The sequence below is a fragment of the Acanthopagrus latus genome, chromosome 6 (genome assembly GCF_904848185.1).
Source record: "Acanthopagrus latus isolate v.2019 chromosome 6, fAcaLat1.1, whole genome shotgun sequence".
NCBI classification, from domain to species: Eukaryota; Metazoa; Chordata; class Actinopteri; order Spariformes; family Sparidae; genus Acanthopagrus; species Acanthopagrus latus.
The window spans coordinates 18,096,977-18,119,551 of NC_051044.1; the positions used below are offsets into that span (position 1 = coordinate 18,096,977).

Genomic DNA, 22,575 nt, shown 5'->3' on the forward strand with positions numbered 1-22,575 from the left:
TGTTTTTTTATTGATCTTAAAGAAATGAACTATTATTGCCATAATTTTGACCTTTCGACAAAACATCTCAGCACAACTGTGTAGACCACATTAGGATTTTATATAGATATCCAAAGTTATCTCAGACTCTTCTTTTGAATGTTCAAACACATTCTAATTCTAAATTACATAATTGAAAAAAAAATGCAGCTTTTGTGTTCATTATGACACACACTGGGAGTTGATGCTGGTTTAACAAGCAGTAGAAAAATGAACAAAATCCTGTTGAGTTGGATTTACCATTCAATGGAAACCGTTTAATATTTTAAAAAGTGAAATATTAGCCCTTATAATAGTGCAATTACAAAACAGTAAAGTGCAAAAACAAGTGTGACTTTTACAAAGAGAACAAAGACTTTGTATAGATTGAAGTACAGATCCATAACCCTCAATATGGAACAGTTGTTGTCCATTCCTGGTCAGGAGGTCCACTGCTACTTCCGGATTGGTTGAGCTGAGCGTGTGTTCAGTACCGTCTCCCCTCCTGACCTCGCTTTACTGAACACAGACGGAGCAGCTTTGCCCACTTTCTCTGCAAAGAAGGTGAAACGACAACCATAATGCTTTACTGTTGAACAAGACGGTAAGATGGGTTATGTAATATTGAGCTAATATGAACGTTGTAAACACACACATTTTTCTTCTGACAGGCACCCCCCCTCCTTCCTGTCTGTATATGGAGTGGAAACATGCTGAGAAACTCCCCTTGCACAAACTCACTGCCAAGATGTGAGTTCAGCTTAACAAGATCCAGAAACAAAAGACTGTTTCCTTTCAGTTTTTTTGTGTGACACTAGTGCCAAATCATATTTCCACACGGGTCCTCACCACACTCCTCCATGACTTGAAGTGTCTTGCTCTTTGCTGGCCCACTTGTCCCCAGTTTGTCCTTTGCGTCAGTTAGGTCCTCTTCTGTCACCTCGGGACGCTGCATTTGTTCATCTTCTTCCTGGCCGGGCTGAAGGACAGTATAAAGGAGGAAATATGACAACACTCATCTGTCATTTCTTGCTGTCCGTGTCCTCTCAACAGTATGAGAATATCTCTTTTATAAACAGAGGTCTTACCCGAGACATGCTGGTCGAGCAGTTGCAGAGACGCTGCTAGGAAACTGTCTGTATTCTCTTCTAAGTCCAGTCCTACATGCACTCACATATATACACAGCCTAGCCGTGATTCCCCTGGTGGACAATAAATCTGTTCTTGAGACTAATAAATGACGTAATGAGTGTGTCTGCTCCTCCTCTTTTCTGTCTCTCTGCATCTGGTTTTTCTCATGATCTGCTGTCCTCTCTGCTGCCTCATTAGATCATGCTGAGGTCACTGCTACAACTTCTGCCGTTACATTTCTCTTAATAAATCCCAGAGAGGTGCAAAAATCAGACAAATGTCTCTCTGTGTGCTCTCTTTCTCCCTCCTGCAGTCAAACCCAGAATGACAACAAATTGGACTCAAAGTTCAAAAGATATGACTCAAAAGATAAGTAGCTGTCAGCCTTAAGGCTCGAAACTTCCCATCAAATATCAGACCATGTCTGACTCAAAATCAAAAGTATATGTTAACAAGAGGGAGCAGAGCGGCAAGTTAGCATTGCCCTGCTCTAAAAGAATGCTGTCCCCACCCCTTCCTGCTCATTTTCCACACTTACATCATTATTCAGCCCTAAGGGACCCTAATTTCAGTGGTAATCAGTACAGAGGAAGTTACAAAAGACACGTCTCCAAGCAACATGTCAAATAATGACTGAACTCACATCAACTGAAAGCAAAAGTTAAGTGTTGCTGTAGTTGTTTTACCTGTCCTTACGTGTAAACACAAAAGAAAACAATTTATGTCAGACTTGGACAGCCAGTATTTTTTTTTTATTATTATTTTTTTTTTTTATTATATTTTTGTCTTTCAGAATTTTTGCCCCAGAGCTTCCGCACTGTAACATTTGGCATATACATGTATATTCAATACAGTATGTGTGTGCTCTTGGACCCTCGTGGCCCACTATTAAGCTTCTGTTCTGGCAATCCAAGGTAAAAAGTTTGGGAATGTCTGCCCTTGAAAGTGTATACACAGTACACAAAGACGGCACTGAAGTCATCCACAAACATTTTAGAGTATACAAAATATAAATGACAAACCACAGTGGAGATGTGCCACTGTTCTTTGTGGTGTAAAACAAATATGATTCCTGCTACTTTACTTTGTCATAAACAAAGGTTATGTGATCAGATATTTTGTGAGTTGACTGAATTCCTAAAATAAGCTTTAGCTCAATAGACATCGTACATACATACATACAAACTGCAACACAAGAGCTTGCTTGTCTCATCATAACAGATTTGAATGTGTCAGTTACTAAATAGCATTAAAAACCCCTGGACTCCCTCATTTGACAATATTATACATTCAAAAATATGAATGAGTAAACACAGTTTATACATTCATATTTTTTTATTATCAAATTAATCATAAGATCAAATATATAAATAGGTTTCCTTGTTTTATTGCATAGGAACATATATTCCTGTAGCAAGTTGTTCTCTTAAAGTACATTCTTTTTTTATCAACAACAATTAGATCCCAAAACCATAACAACACGTTTGTTCACACTTGTATATGCCAACACAGGAATGATCCAGTGAACATACACAAGCATGGACACACACAAGCACAAGCACACACACACACACACACACACACACACACACACACACACACACACACACACACACACACACACACACACACACACACACACACACACAGGTGAGGTCTCTTTAAAGAAACTGTTCCCTTGTTGGTTTCACACAGTCAGTAACCGTCAGTCAGTAGCTGTTTAAACTGTTTGAAGCACCACATGAGCTTCCCTCCAGTCCAGTCCACCCACTTCATTTTCATACATTTAAGTGCGTTTCTTTGTGTACTTGGGCAGGAGCTGAGTCCTCACGAAGTGAACAAGCCGAGTCTCTGTGAGAAGAACAGCAACAAACACAATGAGCAGACACGCTGCTCCTACACTGATATGGACCATCCTTAGCAACCAGCCGCTATCACAGCAGAACAAACCCTGAAACAAAGAATGAAGTGCAAGATTAAATACAGATTTAAACTGCTGTGATGGTCAGTATTCAGAAATAAAATAAAAACAAAAAGTCTTGATTCTTTTGTACCTCAGACAGAGCTGTGACAACAGCACTGACGCCTAGTGCCAGCAGCAGAAGCGGAGAGGGCAACAGGCCTCGCAGAGGTTTCCATTGACTGGACTTGAAGTAGTGGTGTATGTAAAACAGGCTGTGCATGATGCGAAGGCCCATGTTGAGGCAGTTTGCCATTATGAAGCCTACAGCACCGGCCCACCACGTCAGCATGTAGGACAGGAAGAGGAAAGATACTGACAGAGCCAGCATCACCAGATTATACCTGAAGACAAAACACAAGTGCAGTGTTAACAGGTTATATGATGTGTATTGACTAAATGTACATGTCTGTGTATATTTCTTGTTCTACATTTATTGATTAGTATCATATTCTTACCATTTTAAAATAATTATATTGTAAATGTCCACATTCTTACTTGTCAACCTCCTCTTGGCTCATGGCAGCAAACACAAAACACTCCGTTACACCATTCACAGCGAGCAAGAGAACATAGCAGCTGTAGCATCGCAGCAAATTTGGCCCTTTAACAAAGAAAAACATACGAGCTGTGACTACAAATACCAAGTACAGCAGAATTTGTCGCACACACCCAATACAACCAGTGGGTTGTAGCTCACTTACCTGCCCCACTGCTTAGTAGCGAGCCACCATAAATGTCCAGAGCCAGGTGAGAGTAAGCATAGCCAAACACTGTGATAATCAGACCGATCACCAGCACCAGTTTCAGTAAACACTCCAGGACCTCAGCTGCAATCGCAACATCTTCCTGAAAACAAAACCGACACCATGTAGTAAAACCAGCAACAATCCATTTGTAGCCATTCACAAAAAGAGACCAAGTGTTCGCGATCACATCCAAGGCTCTCACCTGTTTCTGACTTTTAACATCACGTCCTCGCTCAAGCACTTTGGCAAAGAAGATGTAGAAGCTTTCCTCGATGGGAAGGAAGATGAAGCGGGCCACCATGGAGCCCAGATTGTTGATGATGTCATAAACTCCCTGGTCTCCAAAGCTGAGGACGTTCAAGAAGGTCATGACGTAGCGCTCCCCCTCTGTCAGGATCTGCTTCAGGAAGGACTGCTTGAAGAAGCTCCACGTGAGCCGCGCCAGAGTCCAATCAACCAGCGGCTGAAAAACAATAGATGAGGATTATCAGTTCTGTTTGGTGTGAGTTATTCTTGGAACTGATCAGTTGGAGTTTGTGGATACATCTTCTATAATAAATGTCAAAATATAGTCTCGCTCTCCTACCTCTCCATCAGCTCTACAAGGCAAGAGATCGCCAACACGGCAGAGAGGAAAGCTCTCCTTGGCGGCCTCTTTAGAGCCCAGGAAACGTATGAAGTAAACAGCATAGCACAGCACCAAGAAACCTGTGTAAACCAACTTTAGAAAAAACAGCATTTTAACATAATTTCATTCTGAGGGAGTTATTACAGAAATAATACTAAGCAACTTACATGAGCAGCAGAGAAGATGTAAAGGCCCCATTCACGGGCAAACACCACAAGCACCACAGTTACACTGCACTTTGCAATCATCGCTAAGCTCTCAGCTACCACCTTCAGTCGGACAAACATGTGCGCCTGAGCCAGCACCCAGAGGGGCTCTGCCAGGAGCTCTTGCACTCCTGACAAGGCAAACAACACCACAGCAGGGCTGTAGTAAGGGACAGCATGGGGGTCTGGGACCTCCAGAAGCCACAGCCACACACAGGCTAGCAGGGCTGCCCATAACACACCCAGCGGCAACCTGAGAGTTAAGAGAGACAAAAATCCAAGCTGAGTACACAAGATTAAACACTTCACACTTGAATAACTTTGTAGAACTAACTCACGTCAGCCACAGCAGGTTGATCACTTGTCTCCAGCTGTGGTTTATGCCAGATACCCCGCTCAGGCAGGCTCTCCGGAAAGCTTCTCTGGATAAAAACACTAGCGTGGAGTAGAGCAGTGTGAGCCTGCATGATATAGACACACACATACATGTTACAGGAACTGGTGTAGTGAAATATGTTGAATAATTGTGCTTTGTCTTGGCTGTTTGCACTGGTTGCCAAAGTTTTTGCAGATTCAGCTTGGACACCTTAAACTTGATTATTGATATTTAAGTATGGAAGATTATACATTTTATGATTATATATAATTAAGTCAGTCTCCTGTTTATTTTATCCGGAAAATGTTTTAACAACATTTTTGGTTTTAAGTCGTTGCTTTTTCCTTAATGTTAACATTTTTTTTTATGCTGCTGTCTTGGCCAGAGTTTATCTTAGTGGGAATATTCCCGGTGAGATAACGACTGACAGAAAAAAAAAAATCGTCTTTACCTGACATTGACAACCCCAATCAGCTCTTTGGACACAAACCGCAGTGTGAATGCATTCAGCAAGAAGGTGAGGACACGGAACATCACCTGAGATAAAGACCAGTAAAACATATTCATCATTAAACAGCCAGATTGGTATGAGTTGACTGAACTTTAGAACAAGGGGCTGGTGTGGTGTTGTAGCTCAGCTGTGCGTGTTCATCTACCTGTAGCAACACATTATAGGACGCCAGAGTGGACGCATTCTTCAGTACGTCCTGAGAACTCATCTTGGACTTGCTTGGAAATCTTCCGTCAACCGTAAATTTCACAACCTGTCAGCTGTTTTCTCCAGAGGAACGTCATAACACCGTCATACTGTAAAAAAACCGCCACCGTGGCTGCCGAAAAACCGATAACAAAAGCGCCTAATTAATAAAGAGCAAGTCTGAGATTACATTTGTAAAACACCAGTACCGGTTACACTTCCGTACTTCCGTACACATCGTACCGAAGCGCTTTACGCGTTGACGTCAGAGTACGTCACAGCCACCGCGCCGTCGCTAGAGGGCGTAACGAACCGTGTGATCTTGCTGTTAGAGGAGTGTCTGGCTCACAGACCAGTTATTATGACTCTTGTATTGTGAATTTCTAATTACGTGTAATCACTCAGTGTTTCTTGACAATATATTGATGTGATTGGTGTACATTCTGCATGTGCAATTTAACTCTTTTGATAAGAAGCCGATTTTAATGTATACTTTAGTGAAATAAGTCTATATTAACAACTATTATTTAAGTACAAGGTGATGAAATCTATTAAAATTCACAAACTTTTAAATTTGATCCTTGAGCCCTCCTTCTATAGATTCTATCATGCATATTTAGTCAAGCAATATTTACATCATTCCCTACCAGCCTATATATTGTGCTTTTTTTTTTTTTACATCTGAAAATGTCATGCCACCTACAAGCACTTCAACATAATTGTAAGAACATTTCATTAATATAGTTTATAGGGGCATAATAAAAGTCATGTTGCTGAGGAGGTATCAAAAGTCATCCTACCCAAACAGGAAGAGCAAAACTGTCTTCTGGAGGTTTTATTGATTTTACTGTGGGAGAGGATATTGATTTTTCTATTTATTTTTTGGCTACTTATATCCATTCACATATTAACTGAATTTTGTGAATCTGTAACAAATTGAGAACAGTGTTTTAAACATGGTTCAGACTGACAACATGCAGAAAAAACACACAATAGGGCACTGTTTAGCTCAGTTGGTAGAGCAGGCGTCCCATGTACAGAGGCTTTGTCCTCGCTGCAACAGCCCCAGGTTCAAGTCCTGGCCTGGGGCCCTTTGCTGCTTGTCACACCCCCTCTCTCTCATCCTGTTTCCATATAAAGGCCAGAAAAATATTTGACAAAAAAAAGCACACACAATAGAAATCTTTGAAACCCAAAATATATTAGTACAAACTCACCCCAAATCAATGTTCATATAGACACTAAAACACAACAAACCTTAATCTGTCCCCTGTAACCTTTCACCATAGGTAAGCCTTGATTTCTATAAAATGTCCCTGTTTTTGATAACTTAACTGTTCATAATATGAGGTTAATGAGAACTGTTAGTTAAAAAAAAACTGCAAATCAGGCTTGGGAGTTGATAGTTTTTTAATCGGATGTAAAAGATGGAGACAGTAAAAAAAAAAGTACATCCTTAGCAAACCAATATACATGTTACAACAATATAAATATACATTGTTTATATACAGCATTACAGTAACTCTCAACTCATTGTTTAATGTCAAGTACCTTTACTGAACTTTTTGCACTTGAATACATCAAATCCGCAGCCATCCACAGACAAGACCTTCCAATACAGCTGAGATCAGCTGTTACTCTGATTAGATTTGTTCTTTACGTGGCACAGTTTAGTCAATCACAAAAGACATGATTTATCCAGGAATTCAGACGTTCCAAAGACAGTTAACATTCATTATTGATCTATATTTAAAGATTTTTGTCAGTCTGTTCTCTATTCATGCAGCCATCTCATTTACACATCTACATTTTTTAGTATACAGCATAATTTATTCCTATCAGTTTCTTTCCCGCCTCCTAATTTATCATTGTATGTTACGAAATGGGACACAAAATGGCTGCGGATGGTAGCAGTGACGTCAAGCGGAATGTAAGGATTTTCAACCTCCCACCCTAATAGCATTACTCATTTAGGCCTTCACAACCTAGAAAAATAACAAGCATGCACACAAGCACAATTACATCAATATATACAGTACACGGGCCTGTTTTTACTGATTTCTACAAGTACCCAATGAGAAAATGTTGTGCTTAAGACAAGGTCACAAAAATACTGATTGTTGAACAGCTCACTCATTTGCAAGTTTCACAATGTGACAGAATAAGGGAACTGTCCGAGCACAGTAGGGTTGTTACCCAGGTCAGACTATGGCAGTCACTTTTCTAAAAGGTGCTCCATCTTAGGGTTGATGAATGAGAAGCCAGAGAACGCCGTCTGATCCATCGAGTCTATGAAGTTCTTATCACTGTGGGAGAGACGAGGCTTCTCACTCAGGAACTCCCGATCAAAGTTGCTGCAATCATTCGGTGCTTTCTGTAAATGACAACAAACATATCTCAGTGAAGCAATCATCATAGATTATAGACATAATGGAAACACAGCACATAATCCATATCTCTTCATAATTTAATCTTAGGTAACGTTTGTGAGAGGGGCATACCACTTTGGGTTTGAAGGGGGGATCGACCTCTCTCCTCTCCAGAGCCTGCCAGTTAATGACCTTGAAGAAGGGATGTAAACGGATATTGCCCACAATTCCTAGCCTGCGTGTGGGGTCCCTCTCAAACAACTGTAGGAAAACAATGTTCGACAGAGCAAGTAAGGAATGTGCACCAAAACATGTCAAAAACATATTAATTAAACCCATACAGTTATAGAATCAAGCTTTGAAACATCGAAAGACTAGATTTTGCATAAAAAGTATGGTACAGACCCGCTCAAGCAGGTCCTTGGCCTCCTTGTTAATCCAGCGAGGATAGTGGGGTGTATCCATGCGAATGGACTCAAACAACTCATCCTCATCGTCTCCATGGAAAGGCGACTGACCAACCAACATTTCATACAGCAACACCCCGTATGACCACCAGTCAACAGAAAAGGAGTATTTCTGTCCCAGCAGGATCTGAATCCAAACACAATATCAAAAATATAACTCATTCTAGACAGACATTGACAGTTGTTTACATGAATGACAAAGCTAGCAACACTGAAGATTTCAGTATGAATATGTCTGTAGGTATGAAACACTTCACCTCTGGAGCAATATAGTCGGGAGTACCACAGAAAGTTGTAGCACGATTCTCTCCGAACAAGTTCTCCTTGCACATGCCAAAGTCGGCGATCTTTATGTGTCCCTCGTGATCCAGCATCACATTATCTAACTTCAGATCTCTGGGAAAAAAAAAATCACAGCAGAAGGATTGTGATTTTTCAATTGTAATGTTTGATTTGATGGTTCTTTTGTTTAAATTAATGTTTTAAATGAACTCTTAGAGGGTTAAATATGTGATAGAAAAGTGCGAGCTGGACTGTGAAATCTTGAATGTTCACTGCCTTAGAAGAGCACAGAGAGAAGCTTACTGCACCTACAGGGACAGTTTTCTTAACAGTCCCTGCAAACAGCTGCATAACCACACAATAATGAAACTTTGACAAAAAAAATAAAGAGTGTCAAAATGCGTGGGATTATCTAAGTATTTTCAAGTTCATTTTAACATCACACACAATTTCACACTTGCAACTGCACAGAAAGTAGAGCACAAGGAATAAATTCAAAATCCTCAGTTGTTATGTTGAGAATATTGTTTTTAAGTTTATCTGCAGAAACATGAAAAATTACCAGTATGGTCATTTAAGTGTAAATGTTGATGTGCTGTACATCCAGATGTGATACATATGTTTGCTCTGACCTGTAGATGATCCCTTTGGTATGTAAGAACTGCAGGCCACAAATGATCTCAGCAGAGTAGAACCTGGGAGGACAGACGGACAGATATCAACTTCTGATCTATGGGGATAAGCTACAGGTCCACGCTGCAGCTATCTCACTACAGATTTGGCAGCTGAACACTGGTGTCACTGCAGACACATTTCAGCGTAGAGCTGAATTATTGAGGAGGACATTTGTATGGAGTAGGAGACTGGTGAATAACGCTCTCATAATGTGAAACCTGAGAGCCACTGCAAGACGAAATATTAGCCTATCTCTGACCAGCTTCTCTTGTCATCTGTGTCAGCTGAAACGATTCCTGAGAGGTGATAGAGTAGCCTCCGCTCTAACCCAGTAACTGGTCGTTCACTGTAAATGACTGACTGACAAGGACTGAAAAGGCTGTCTGGTTTTATTCATTGATCCATCTCACTTAAACCCCTTACAAATACTGTAGCTCGCATAGATCAAGTTAGAAAACAACACAGAATGGAAAACGAAGTCTTGATGCAAGTAAGAAGGTGTATGTGAGTTTGCTCTGCTATCTGAGGAACGTTCATACGACAGAGTAGAATCTCTACGGCACCGGGTCAACAGGTTAGCAGTAGCCACTGGGAGAACAGGGCCTTTGTGCTGATAAAGAGGTCACCGGAAACTCTGCAGTTCATTTGCTGCCTCAGGAAAAATACTGCATAACCAAATCCAGAAGATACTTTCCATTCCACTGTGACAAATTGTTTAGCAGCGCACAACCTTATTTAGTATTTTGCAGCACAAATGTAAACAAACATGAACACTCATGTTTTGTTAAAAACGAGTGCTTTGTCGGATAATGATACGGCCCACTCTCTTTTCCCCTCAGTCACTGACGGTCAATTTTCCATCCAGGCTGAATACAGTCACTGAGTGAGGAGGATTTTAGTGGATGCCAACACAGGATCAGGTGTCTGTGTTTGCAAAGGAGAGAATTACTCCTGTCATCTCATGGGTCCAGGAGGCAGCCACCAGTTTAACTACAGGAACTTCAACAGCAGACCACATTTTAGAGTCAGTGATCATGCTTTCATAATGTGAAACCCTTTTTTAAAATAAACAATGATGGTTAATGCATTAATCTGTCTTTTGTTTTCCTCTGATAACTAGAGTCAAATAAAACTAGCTTTGCTTCACCTTTAAGGGGCATCTCTGCTGAGTTTGTATGTTTTTTTGCTCGCAAGCTTGAAAACACAACACCATAAAAAACCTTACTCGCATTCTTACTTGTCTATTCTTAAAGTGCTCCAAAAAAATGCCAGTAATTATTTACATAAACAGCTCCAGAAAAGCTTTGAAGGATTCTTGTGGTAAGACTGCTTTCTTAACAATTTCTGCCTGATTTGAAGAAGGTGAAATCAATACAGCCATTTACTGGAAAAATATTTCACACAAGAAGACACTTCTGAATAAACTTCAAGGCCCAAATGTTGCTGTGTTTCGAAACGACACAAGATGATCATTAATCTTTTATTTATTGCTTTGATGCTAGATTTGTGTTTCTAACAGCACTTGTGAAGAAATGATTCACTTCCATCTCTATGTTTGTAAATGTGAGACTTGTGTTGGTGGCGGCGTAGGTTCATAACACTCTGTTTTACCAGAGAGCCACTTGTTTTCTTCTGGAGGGATTCCCACCGTGGGATGAGTAGAGAAGTGGGTGGTAGTAACTGATACCACTCCAAACAAACAATACACAGGCACTAAGAGCTGCTTACTCCTTACAAGGCCAGTCTGCTAGTGAGCAATAGCTAATGGACACCAGAGCAGCCCCCACCCATCAGGGTTCAGTAAATCATTTAATGAAAAAAAACATAATCTGAGAGAGATGAGGGGAATAAAATAGGGAAAGTAAACTTTGGCTTTTTTTTTTTTAGGCATCTGCTTTCCATCATCTCACTGATTCTGTATGCGTGAGTTTCTACACAGCTACAGGACCACAAACACACTGAGTAATGAACGCAGGTAGTGTGAGTTTTTTTTACACAAACTCTTGCTTGTTATGTCAGTGTGACAGGTGTGACTCACGTGGCTCTGTAGAGTTCGAAGCGCCCTTTCTCCTGAATATGAAACATCAAGTCTCCTCCATTCAGATACTCCATCACAAAGAACAGATGCTCCTGTTGACAAGTTTCAATTTGAGTATGATGTAGAGGAGGAAAAAGAGTGCGATAGATACTACTGAGGTATAAAGGGACTACCTTGGTCCTACCTTGGTCTGGAAAGTGCAGTAAAGGTGTGTGAGGAAAGGGTTTTCCCAGGCTAAAGCCAAGACTCTCTTCTCTACCATAGTGCACTCCACATCGTCATCCATCAGCACCACATCTTTCTTCAGAGCCTTTACTGCAAAGTACTCTCCACGACCCTTCAGCTCAGCCAGGAGGACCTGAGGAGAGGAGAGGAGAGGAGAGGAGAGGAGAGGATACATTTAAACATCCTGTCTACAGCTCGTAGTTTCACCAAATACAGACAATTATTTCAACATGAGGCCTGACGTTGCTAGTGTGTTTATGACAGTTGACAACTATTGACTGAAGTGTTGTTGATTCACTCATGCTTGGAGTGGGTTTCTGGATCAAAAGTCTCACAGTTGAATTCACCCTGGTATTTTTGCATTGTACCTTGCCAAAGCTGCCTTTCCCCAAAACCTTGTGGAAGATGAAGTCGTCCACATTGACGCGGGTCAGATGGGTGATGCGAGACTGAGACCGTGGGCTGGACCCCTCCCACAGTCTGCCATAGGGCGATCCATCTGATAGACAAGGTACCACACACAGAAATTACTGAAACACATCATCATTTTTAACATTTAACACTTTTGTTAACACACATTATTTTGCAACCATTATTATTAGTACAAAGCCTGCTTACATGAACACATGAAAGTACATGCAGACAAAAGGTAACACTCACTAACCATTGACATCCAGTCCAGCAAGCTTGCTGACTTCATCATAGATTCCAATATCAGGCAGATTAGGCAGGTTTGGATCTGACCGGCGGGTGGACGATTTCTGATGAAATAGCAAATGTAAAAGCAACAATAAGCATGAAACAGCCAGACAAATATTTTCCCAGAAATTGTTACCCATCTAGCTGCGGGATATCCAATACACCCATTCTGGCTGATTCTTCTCTTGAAACAAGTGTGTGCTCTAACTGCTCCCCATATATACTACATACATTTAGAGGTCATCAAGAGACAAAAAGAATACTGGGGGTTCTACAACGAGCCAGTCTTAAACACACCAGGAGAGGAAGCTCAGGTTGCTTCCACGGTCAGGGACACATTCTCGACAATTTGTTGACATAGGCTAGGAGATTGGAGTTCTGCATGGAAAAGTTGAAATATTGTGAGGCTTTGCTGAGTGTTGTGTGGGTGGACCAAGCAGAGCTGAGGGACCGAGCTGCTCTTTAGCTGCGAGTAGAGCCAGAGGGCAGAGCTGGAGCCTCTGGAGAAATAAACACCAGCAGTCACACTGTATTCTACTCTAATCTGGAGCCATTTACTGGTGGAAGGAACGCTCAGAGTTTCTTTGTTTTTGTACTTTCGGGATTGAAAAGTGGATTTATCTCACTTCGCAACCTGACTGCAGCAGCAGGCAGTCCAGTTGCTGCCAACCTCCCCTGTCGGGTGTGATGTACTGTATTATGTCTCTCTTTGTCCTTGTTGACTGCTGACTAGATGGTAAGTGAACATTACTTCATGAATGCACAGAGAGAAAAGGAGAAAGGAGAGTCCGGAGGGAAAATAATCAGAGTCTAGTGTGTTTCCTGAGTTAAGTCAGAGGCTTAACTGACACGATTGCAGACAGTCAGTCCAAGCTTGGTCAGAATGAGACCCAATGATCAACTATCTTTCCACCCTTTCAACTATACTTAATTGTTGAGTTTCATTTGTCATCAAATACAGACTCTTTATTTTTGGTGGTGCATTGTTTTGAAGCTCAATAAACACAGATAATATTCAACAATTTCTTCCATCGTCCACACCATAATGGAAACTTGCTGCACCACCTTATTTGAAAAAGCTGCACCATTTTATTATTAAGAGGGTAAAATTATAAGTTATTTGTTGTTAACAGATTAGTTTAGTAACACCCTAAGTCTTAGAACAACATCTAAATAAAGTGTTACCAAGCTTACTTCCGACTCCATACTCTAATAACAATGCTGTTTTTGTGAGTACAAACGTGTAAATCATTTTATGAAAATAAATGTACAAATGTAAGAGATAAGGTAAACAGATATATGTGCAAAGTCTAAAAGAGCCATGCTATGATTTAATTTGGCAGTACGATACTTGAGTCAGACATGTACTTTTCTAAATTCTTTAGACTTTACATTGACTGCAACCTAAATACTTGAAGACACTTGATTTGACCATGCATTAAAAGACTTGTAACCAGTTACATGAACTCACCTGGCTGACTTGTGTCAGTGCTTCAGCTAGTAGTTTCTGGTTGATACCACATAGGTTGGCTACTTTATCTTGACACTTGTGATGGACATTCATGGCACAATCTACAAACAAACAAAGTCTGTTAAGGACAAAGGCACACTTAGATTCCAACAAATAGTTAATCATATCAACAACGTACCTTCACACTTGAGGCCTTGTTTGACTAAACCCCACAGAAGACTTCCACAATGGTCACAGAAGGTGGGACTCATGTAGTTATTGGTCTTGAAGCGGTGCGGCATGTCAATTTTAAAGCGCTCCTTCTGGAACTGTGGAGACAAAGGATTCATTAACGATATGAATGACAATGGTATATATTGTCATTGGTGGCAAAGCAATCCAAACCAGTGGCCTTTGGCACTTCATAGGCCTGTGCACCAGCCTAAACTTTTTTTTTCTTTTTGGCTTTGTCTTCTGTGTCAACGTCAGAGTCTATTCAGACAGAAGTGACCACACTGATGAGTAAAAAAACAACATATTTTTTTCTTCCAACTGTTAATTTAAGTGTCTCTCTGAAACCACACACCTCGAGTGGAGGCATTCTCCTGATTAGTTGGTTTTTCTTTATCCACCTATACTGACGCTTGGTGAATACAGCATCTTTTTGGACGTGCACCCTGACTGGTATATGTGTAGTATGTGCCCTTGTATTAAACTCTTAAACTCTGATGAGAAACATTTGCAAATTCAGTGATATTACCATCATTGTTCATATTGATGAGGACAGACACTTCACTACAGCAGCAAATCCAGAGAAATTTCATGAAATTTTGAGACATATGGAGAATGCTCATAGTACATGCTGTACTGCAGAAATATGCGATACGTACCACAGTATCCCGACTGTTGGCAGCAGTACCGGTACATCTGCCGATGATTTTGTCTATGCATTTCTTGTGGATGGCTGCATTGCATTCTGATAAAAGAGGAGATAAAAGACATTTTTTATACTTTGATCCACTATCTCAGCACATTCTGTACACTGGCCACATCTGAATGCTGACAAAACTCTTACAAAAGATAATCCTTAACCTAACTATTTTTATTCATGGTCAAAATCAAATGATTTTATATACTGTATACCATCTATGCATTGTGTTTCAAATACAAGTACTGCACAAAACACAAGATTCTCTTTACTGTACACTTACGTCTGCATTTATAGCCTTGCTTATTGAGTCCCCTGTGAGAGAAGAGGTGACACAAATAGGTTAGTTTGTATCATTCTTTGATCATGTGAATAGTTTGCTGATTGAACACTTGTTAGTCAACCACTGTACATCCCTGCTGATTGGCATCAAGTTTCCTTCTTATACAAACTTCCTCTTCAGTGAGACAAAAAAAATAGTAAAATAGTAGAGGTCTGTGGCCATCAAAGGATGACTAACATAATTATTTCTACAAACAGTACAACTAAAACATTTTGTTTTATCACATTCACTAGAAAATAGGTCGTCTAACTCACTTTGACAGAAATGCTGAGAAATATCAGGAAGTGCCCAAAAGCTGTTTTTAATCCACCCATGTCTGGTATTTTAGTTTGTTTATCTGATTGCTGGCTTATGGGTTCCCCTTTAGCTGCCTTCAAGGTTTGTTTATAAGGCTGAAACATAGGCCTGACTGACCAGACAAATTCTCTGCACACGGAGCAGAAAGTGGGCTGTCTGAAGAATGTGGCAATGAACTCGTGGTTCTTTATGAAGTGGATCTTGGCCTGTTTGATGGCCCCTCGTCTACGGTTCAGAGTTGGAGCTTCCTCCTCCTTCGCAGCTTGCTTACTCTCTTTCAGGAAGACAAAAAAACACAAAAAGTAATCTCACAACACTGCATTGGAACAACAAAGGTCATTATGTATATGTCACAATTGATAGTCTTAATGATAATATTTGTGTCTATATGGGGTTTGGGTAGGGGGTTAGAATTAAAAGGAATACAAAAATGACAGATTTTGCAATCAGTCTGGTTGTGGTGCAACTGAAGTTATATCGAAAATGCTATGGGGATATTTGATTAATGCTAAAGGTAAGAGATACAGAAATTATTCTTCTCCACTTTCATACTATTCACCCACATTCCTGCTCTACCCTATTCTAATCAGCCTCTTACGCTTAAGAGACAGTATCCCACATGAGCATAACTTTTTCTGACAAAGTTAGAGCAGTTATTTTTATTTCATGTGAGTGATTTCTGCATTTGTCATCTTGTCTCTGCTCTGGTTTGAAGTGTGTAGGTCTCCGATTGGAAAAAATGGTGATGTCCCATATCTCTGTGTACCAATCTGAGTTTAGCAATAGTTGTATCAGAATCTGATTCAGAGTTATGGGCCCTTATCAATGACGTGCTTTTGAGGACATATTTGCTTTTACACAGAGATACGAAAGTTTGGAAGGCAAGATTACCGGAGCTTGAGTGGTACAATTACAAACTAGAGAAAAGAAAGCAACCAGACAGCCAGGTCCTACAAAGGGCCAAGAACAAAGGAAAGTAGAGTGTTTCTTCCTTTACCTGTATCCCCTCCCTCTAGAAAATACTGCACTGCCATCATCACTTTCCCAGAGGGATGGAGATCCACCTGAACACACAGTTAGACACAAAGTTACACAAATACAGCCTGAGTTGGAGCCCTAAAGGGAAAGAGGACAGTCTGTAATGTCCTACCCAGAACTCTGCGCGGCCGTTGGCTTTCTTGCAGCGCTCAGCAAGGACAGACACTCCAACAGTGACCTCAGCTAGTGGCTCTTCAGCTGTCTTCATCAGCAGAACCTCGAGCACACGACCTTCATAGATGTGAGCATCAAAACAGGCCTTCCAAGCTGGGTACATGGTAGGTTTCCGCTGAACAAGGGTCTTTCCTCTTTCTAGAAAAAGGAACAGAGATGGACAGAGAAAAACAAATCTTGTTACATTCTGAAGTGCAGGAAACAAGACAGGAGTAACAGCTTTTTTACAGAGGGGGCAACTTCTGTAGAGGACGGTGGTGTAGGCTATCAAAGAGTTTCTCACCAGTTGTCAAGGCCTCCTTCATCTTGATTGCACAGAAGGGCGGGTCGGCCAGAGGAGGCAGGACGCCCAAGTCATACGAATTAAAGGTGATCCTCAAGAAAGGAGCCATGGTGACGAGTACCAAGGTCACCAACTCTAAGAGATGGACAAACACAGTGTTACCCTGGTGACATTTATCTATAATGACATGTTAGTTACACACACAAATCACATCCACTTATATACTCAAAGTTGCATATTCTCATGCAGCATTACTGCCGGCTCACATTTAAGCATTAAGATAAGTGCTGTATAATTGAAAAACTACATAATTTCCATGTCCACTGTGAGAGCAACATTATCAGAAAAAGAAGATAAGATAGAGCTCCTTTAATTGATATCTCAGAAATAGATTTTAAACATATGCCTAATACCCAGTCAGACATCTTGCCTTGCTCACAAAAACAGCATACAGCTGTGTCTGCAAAGACAAAGTGACTTCTGTTGAACCAGTGTGAATTTCAAAGAAATTTGGAAAACAAGTGGCTGGTTGCACCACCATTTCTTATTTACTGTGCTTTTTCACAATTTGAGACAGGTCTACACAGTCGCCCTGACATAGAGAAGGGACACAAAAGATCTTTACACCTCTGTCAGCGACAAATTTTTTTCCCTGTGGAGGACCATCAGGTTTTTTTTTTGTATCTGACTTCAGAGCTGGCTGTTGAAAAAAAAAGATTTCAGAGTGGCTATTTAGATTTCACATATATGTTGTTGTATTTAGTTTTACAATTATTTCATCTGAGGTTTCTTCTAAATCAATACATTTAAAGATGATAAGAACTAGTTTCAAGCCTTGGCATTAGAGGTGAAATACATGCTGTTAGTGACAAACTAGTGAAAGATCGATATCACCCTACATGCTAAGCATTAGCTGCTACATGCACGATTTAGTATTATGTTAAGCTTGCAGGACAGTGCCACAACTTTGCTAAAACACTCTATGCAACACCAGTTTCTGTAAGTGCCATGCAAAAGGTGATACCCAGGCATTTCAGTCACACCCATGCTGTCTTACATGCCTCCTATGTTAATTCCACACCTCTCTGTTTAAAATTCAACCACAATGTCACATGATGGCATCATTTGCACCTCTGTCACTTGTTCAGTCCCTATGTCACAGTGTTTTTTTGGCCTTGTAGTTCCTAAAAGGTTACAGCTGCAACCGTGGAGGTGTCTGCCTGAACTACAAAGGCAGAGCGAGCCTCAACATGTCACTAATCCAAATACAAGCATGCAGCGCACCACAGTAGGCCTTGCTGGTATTCGCAATCCTAAACCTATAACCGCCCACACTGAGACCAGAAAAGTAAGAGACAGAGAAACAACAGTATGCACTGAAACAGGAGGGTGATGAACGACCATGTTCACTCACTCACATGCTCATTCGCTGCTGCTGTGAGCTGTGATGTCAGGGTTTTTGGAGTTAGTCAATACCAAGCACACTGTGTGATTGAGGGCGGTGGTGATTGATTACCTCGCAACTGTTCATGTGCAGTTTCGATTGTCCCATCTGTTAAATTCAGTACTTATGTCCCATGCACCAGTAAACTGTAACTAGTAAACTTCAACCTAATTAATATTCAATTAATTGTATAGTTATTATGACCATCACAAATGTGTGTTTGTTAGCAGGAGTAGCAATATGTTTACTGAGCATATATTAAGTTAGTATATCATAACAACAAGAATCTGGACTTAAAGTCTCTATAATCACACAAAAAGTAGACCTGTGAATGTATGCTTGTATTTGAACACCTAAAAATATAAGATAGCATATAGTACAACACTGGTAGTGGGTTCATAGTGTATAGAACAGTTATAGCATAAGCAGCTTCTCTGAGTGCTGGAGACTAAACCATATACAAACATTACATTAAGTCCCAAAGTCAACAGATCTAAGTCAGAACTAAGTTACTTGAGTCATTAAATAACAAACATAATGCCTTAATTTTAATTATGGAGCTCCTGTCTGGCACAAATCAACAATGGGCCCAACAAAATCCAACACATATTGAAGCTACCAAATGGCTAAAATGTAATCATATCATTTTGTACAGACTGTCTTTTTGCATTTTGTAAAAAAAAATTACTTGTGTTTACATTCTCTCATGGCAGTATTTTGTATTATTTATTTTGGTGATATAGATAAAGAAGTTTTTGTAAACAGTAATACGACACTGTTGATGTATTTCTGCCCATCTTGATTGTCAGGTAATTCCTTTTTAAATTGGTAAAATTCTTAACAGCAATTCATCGATTAATCATTAACATCCCTGACACTCTGACAGGACAAATGAGTTAAGTGAACTACAGGAAAAGACACTGAGCTTGTACAGTAATCTGCTACATAGATGTTATTACAACTTGAAACTATTGAGGAGCACCTCATAATCAAATCAGCAGGCTGTAGCACTAAACCAAACAAGTTGCTGCATGTGAGAGAGAGAGATACCAACACACAAGTGCTGACAGCCATGAACATAGTGCATCTGGTTTTGAATCCTGCACATCAAATTCAAAACCTAAAACACAAAGTACAGGGCAACCGTTTCAGTAGTTTACAACGACACTGAGCATTCAGTCTGGTGAGAACAGGCATCAAACGAGAATCAGTCAGTGCATTTTAATTCATTTTGGCAACTGTCTCCGAAGGATGTGGTTTATTGTCAGTTGGTTCAACGCAGACACAATCTTGCATCTGACTCAGTTTGCAACCACAGTGTCTTTACGACAAATAAACGACGCGGTTTATTTCAAAATAAAATATCTCTATCTTTCCTGTCCAGACCTACCCGCAGTCCTCCTTGCCTTACAACATATTTTGTGACCCGTGAGAATATGTGACCTAAACTCGAATTCCACATGTCGCTATGGCTACCACCGCTTTATCAGCGGTTGAATGTGAGTAGCTGTCACAGCACAAGTGATGGTGGCAAGGTCACTTTAGTCTTAGCCCAACACCTCACCTGTCAATGTTCGATTAAACAATCAGTCTTTTTATGTTCTTCCCGTAGTTGACCCCGTAACGCTGTAAAAAAACACACCAAAAAAAAAAAAAACTGAGGCCACAGATTCCGTCACAGCATTTAAGTTTAAATGTGTTTAAAAACGAGGCAAAACTCCTCGAAAAAATCATTTCAATCAGAACAGCTCGCTAAGTGGTGATTGCTGTTTTAATGGCCGCAGACGAGGCGTAGACCTAAAAGTTAAAGCTGTCAAACTGTAGAGAACTAGTTAGCTAAAGTTAGCGCCAACGGTCACGGCTGAACGACTCAAGTTTCCCCACAGATAAAAGCATAAAAGAAGAAGAGGACAGGGGGAAGTTTGTCGCTTTCTTTGAGCAACTTTCTGCAAACTCCAGACGCTAAAACATCCACACCGTTTGGGGGGGGGGGAAACTCGACTTAAAACAAATTGAAGGAGCACTCTCACCTCGCCCTGCGAACTCGGTGCTGTTTCTTTTTCACCGCAGCGCAACGAAAGTTGATCTTTCTCTTCCTCTCGGTTTTTTCGCTCCGTGATTCCGTCGATTGAGGAAGTGTGGCGCGCGCTCGTAGAGGCTTTCTCGGCAAGCTGTGACGTTTACCTGCCATGCGCGCACACACACATTCTCTCTCTCTCTCTCTCTCTCTCTCTCTCTCTCTCTCTCTCTCTCTCTCTCTCACACACACACACACACACACGCACACACACACAGAGAGCAGCAGCAGCAGCCAGTTGCCCTATTTTGAATACATGTCCTTTTCTTTTACCTGCTATAATGCACTTTCCACATGATCTGGATTATTTACACACATCTTGATAACACCAGTTTCCATGTATTTGTCCATTAAAGCCCCCCTGGGTTGATTATAACTTGACTGTGCAGACCTGTTGATCATTTGAGCTGGAAAGCAAAAACTTGTCCAGGCAAGTATAACGAAAGATAGAGATTTGCATTGCTGGTGAGTGTGCCCTAGATTACTGGAGCATAGCCCTAGAACGAGGGGGAAAAATGTTTTTGTGTTCATTTAAGATACTTGTGTGGCAAGGGATGGGGTCACGTGGTGCTGTAGGCTGCGGGGGTAGTTTTGAGGTTTGAGCAAGGCTTTTTGTTGGTGAGGAGGAGGTGGCGGATTTGGCTCTTGCAGCCAAAGCATCTTTTCTTGTCTTAAACTCACACAAACACTCCAAATTATCTGTATCCTGCATTTATCTCATGCCTGCCTTCACCCCCTCACACACGCACACACATCTAAATATATTTGCGCGCAAATAAGCAAGGGCAGCTATTCTCATCTGATGATACTAATGAAAAACTGGCTGAAGTGAGGACCTAAATGAGCAAATGCAGTAGATAAATTCCTGCAGAGTGAGTCATAATTAAATGTTCAGGTGCAGTTTAGGAGACTGAATAAACTGCTGTAGTGCAAAGTGACTGTGGAGTGAAACCTGCCAGGAGAAGGCTGACAGGGCACAGGTGTGTCAGTGTTCCCTTCTCTCCTCTCAGGACTTACATAACAGACAGATTGTGACTCACGGTAGACACAGGAAGTCTACAGTGGAGACTAGGTGTGTGCACTTAAGACGAGAGATGCTGCTCAGCTGCTCTTCTCTTCTCTGACAGATGCACGTTCAAAGCTAGAGGAACCCTCTCCTTCTGTTCTTCCTCTAGCAAACACACACACACACACGCACAGTCACAGTCATGATCCACCCGTGGGATGTATATAGGCTGTAGAACAGGCGGCTGTTAAATTTATCATACGGAGCTTAAAGAGAGCCAGATGAAGATCCACATAGAAACCCCATATATGGAGTTGAAACATATCTATTTGTATAGTCAGGAGCAAATTGCATCATTTATACGTATCCTCGCTGGTTTATACAGCTGATTGCTTTTATGAATACTGGACACTTTTCACCATCAGCAACCTAAAAGTTGTTTAAATCAAACCATGTGATTAAATTATTTACCAGTTATGTCAACGATAAGATTACAAACCATAATTTAGGATCACAAGAGTACACACTGGTTCATATTAGTGGGTCACAAGTCAAAAAGTTTGAGAACCACTGATATCTGATATTTCTTATTTAAGGTTATATACACTGAGAGCAATTATTACACAAAGGAAAAATGTAAAACTGTTACATCTGCTCTGTTAGACACTTATACCTCATCCACCCTGGTAACAACTGAGTCAAAAGAACATCATCAAAGTGCCATCTAGAAAAATAATCAGGTGAAGAAAGATGAGGATGTTTGTAAAGTGGATAAGTCGTTTCTAGCAAAGGGTGACAAGACTTCAAGAAACAATTCAGCATTTTGGGAATCACATTTAATTCTGCCTGGTATGTTCAGTCATTTTGTCTGTTATCACAATATTTGTTTTGCTTTTCATGTGTCATTTCACACCACCCCATTTCATGGGCAAAGGTCATAGAGAAAAAAGATGCCAGAAGCAAGAGCAACAACATCCACGTAAGGTGGTGGCTGAGAAAGAAAGATGGGTCAAAC

At 40.7% G+C, this 22,575-nt stretch overlaps 3 protein-coding genes across 4 annotated transcripts; all 3 read right to left on the minus strand.

Moving 5' to 3' along the window:
* Positions 1-264: 264 nt before the first annotated feature.
* On the minus strand, positions 265-1,376 carry mustn1a (musculoskeletal, embryonic nuclear protein 1a). The gene is made up of 3 exons (XM_037100854.1): positions 1,107-1,376; positions 868-997; positions 265-571 (listed from the first exon to the last, which is right to left on the minus strand). The coding sequence occupies exons 1-3, from the start codon at positions 1,113-1,115 to the stop codon at positions 474-476; spliced, it is 237 nt and encodes a 78-aa protein (XP_036956749.1). The 5' UTR covers positions 1,116-1,376; the 3' UTR covers positions 265-473.
* Positions 1,377-1,888: 512 nt separating this feature from the next.
* rft1 (RFT1 homolog) lies at positions 1,889-6,014 on the minus strand. The gene is made up of 10 exons (XM_037102576.1): positions 5,725-6,014; positions 5,520-5,605; positions 5,031-5,153; positions 4,654-4,945; positions 4,445-4,579; positions 4,061-4,321; positions 3,814-3,958; positions 3,608-3,713; positions 3,204-3,453; positions 1,889-3,100 (listed from the first exon to the last, which is right to left on the minus strand). The coding sequence occupies exons 1-10, from the start codon at positions 5,785-5,787 to the stop codon at positions 2,936-2,938; spliced, it is 1,626 nt and encodes a 541-aa protein (XP_036958471.1). The 5' UTR covers positions 5,788-6,014; the 3' UTR covers positions 1,889-2,935.
* Positions 6,015-7,163: 1,149 nt separating this feature from the next.
* On the minus strand, positions 7,164-20,665 carry prkcda (protein kinase C, delta a). 2 transcript variants are annotated; one of them, XM_037102200.1, is made up of 19 exons: positions 20,508-20,649; positions 20,042-20,103; positions 17,034-17,168; positions 16,689-16,888; positions 16,536-16,602; positions 15,656-15,812; positions 15,182-15,213; positions 14,861-14,946; positions 14,170-14,299; positions 13,992-14,092; positions 12,486-12,582; positions 12,190-12,320; positions 11,781-11,954; positions 11,597-11,688; positions 9,516-9,578; positions 8,859-8,997; positions 8,540-8,728; positions 8,267-8,395; positions 7,164-8,139 (listed from the first exon to the last, which is right to left on the minus strand). In XM_037102200.1, the coding sequence occupies exons 3-19, from the start codon at positions 17,140-17,142 to the stop codon at positions 7,981-7,983; spliced, it is 2,055 nt and encodes a 684-aa protein (XP_036958095.1). In that variant the 5' UTR covers positions 17,143-17,168; positions 20,042-20,103; positions 20,508-20,649; the 3' UTR covers positions 7,164-7,980. The 2 variants fall into 2 exon arrangements, with proteins under 2 accessions (XP_036958095.1, XP_036958094.1); XM_037102199.1 differs by lacking the exon at positions 20,042-20,103 and having other exon boundaries at positions 20,508-20,665.
* Between the last annotated feature and the right edge of the window lie 1,910 nt (positions 20,666-22,575).

Bases quoted from the DNA above. Each gene is read 5' to 3' on its own strand.
- mustn1a (XM_037100854.1), bottom strand. The intron at 572-867 runs GTGAGGACCCGT...CCTTCTTTGCAG, and splicing joins TCAAGTCATGGAGGAGTGTG to AGAAAGTGGGCAAAGCTGCT.
- rft1 (XM_037102576.1), bottom strand. From the start codon at position 5,787: ATGAGTTCTCAGGACGTACTGAAGAATGCGTCCACTCTGGCGTCCTAT. The intron at 4,946-5,030 runs GTGAGTTAGTTC...CTTAACTCTCAG, and splicing joins ATCAACCTGCTGTGGCTGAC to GTTGCCGCTGGGTGTGTTAT. The intron at 3,714-3,813 runs GTAAGTGAGCTA...TCTTTGTTAAAG, and splicing joins GCTACTAAGCAGTGGGGCAG to GGCCAAATTTGCTGCGATGC.
- prkcda (XM_037102199.1), bottom strand. From the start codon at position 17,142: ATGGCTCCTTTCTTGAGGATCACCTTTAATTCGTATGACTTGGGCGTC. The intron at 16,603-16,688 runs GTAGGACATTAC...CTGTGTGTTCAG, and splicing joins ACGGCCGCGCAGAGTTCTGG to GTGGATCTCCATCCCTCTGG. The intron at 12,583-13,991 runs GTGAGTTCATGT...CTATTTCATCAG, and splicing joins CACTGACACAAGTCAGCCAG to AAATCGTCCACCCGCCGGTC.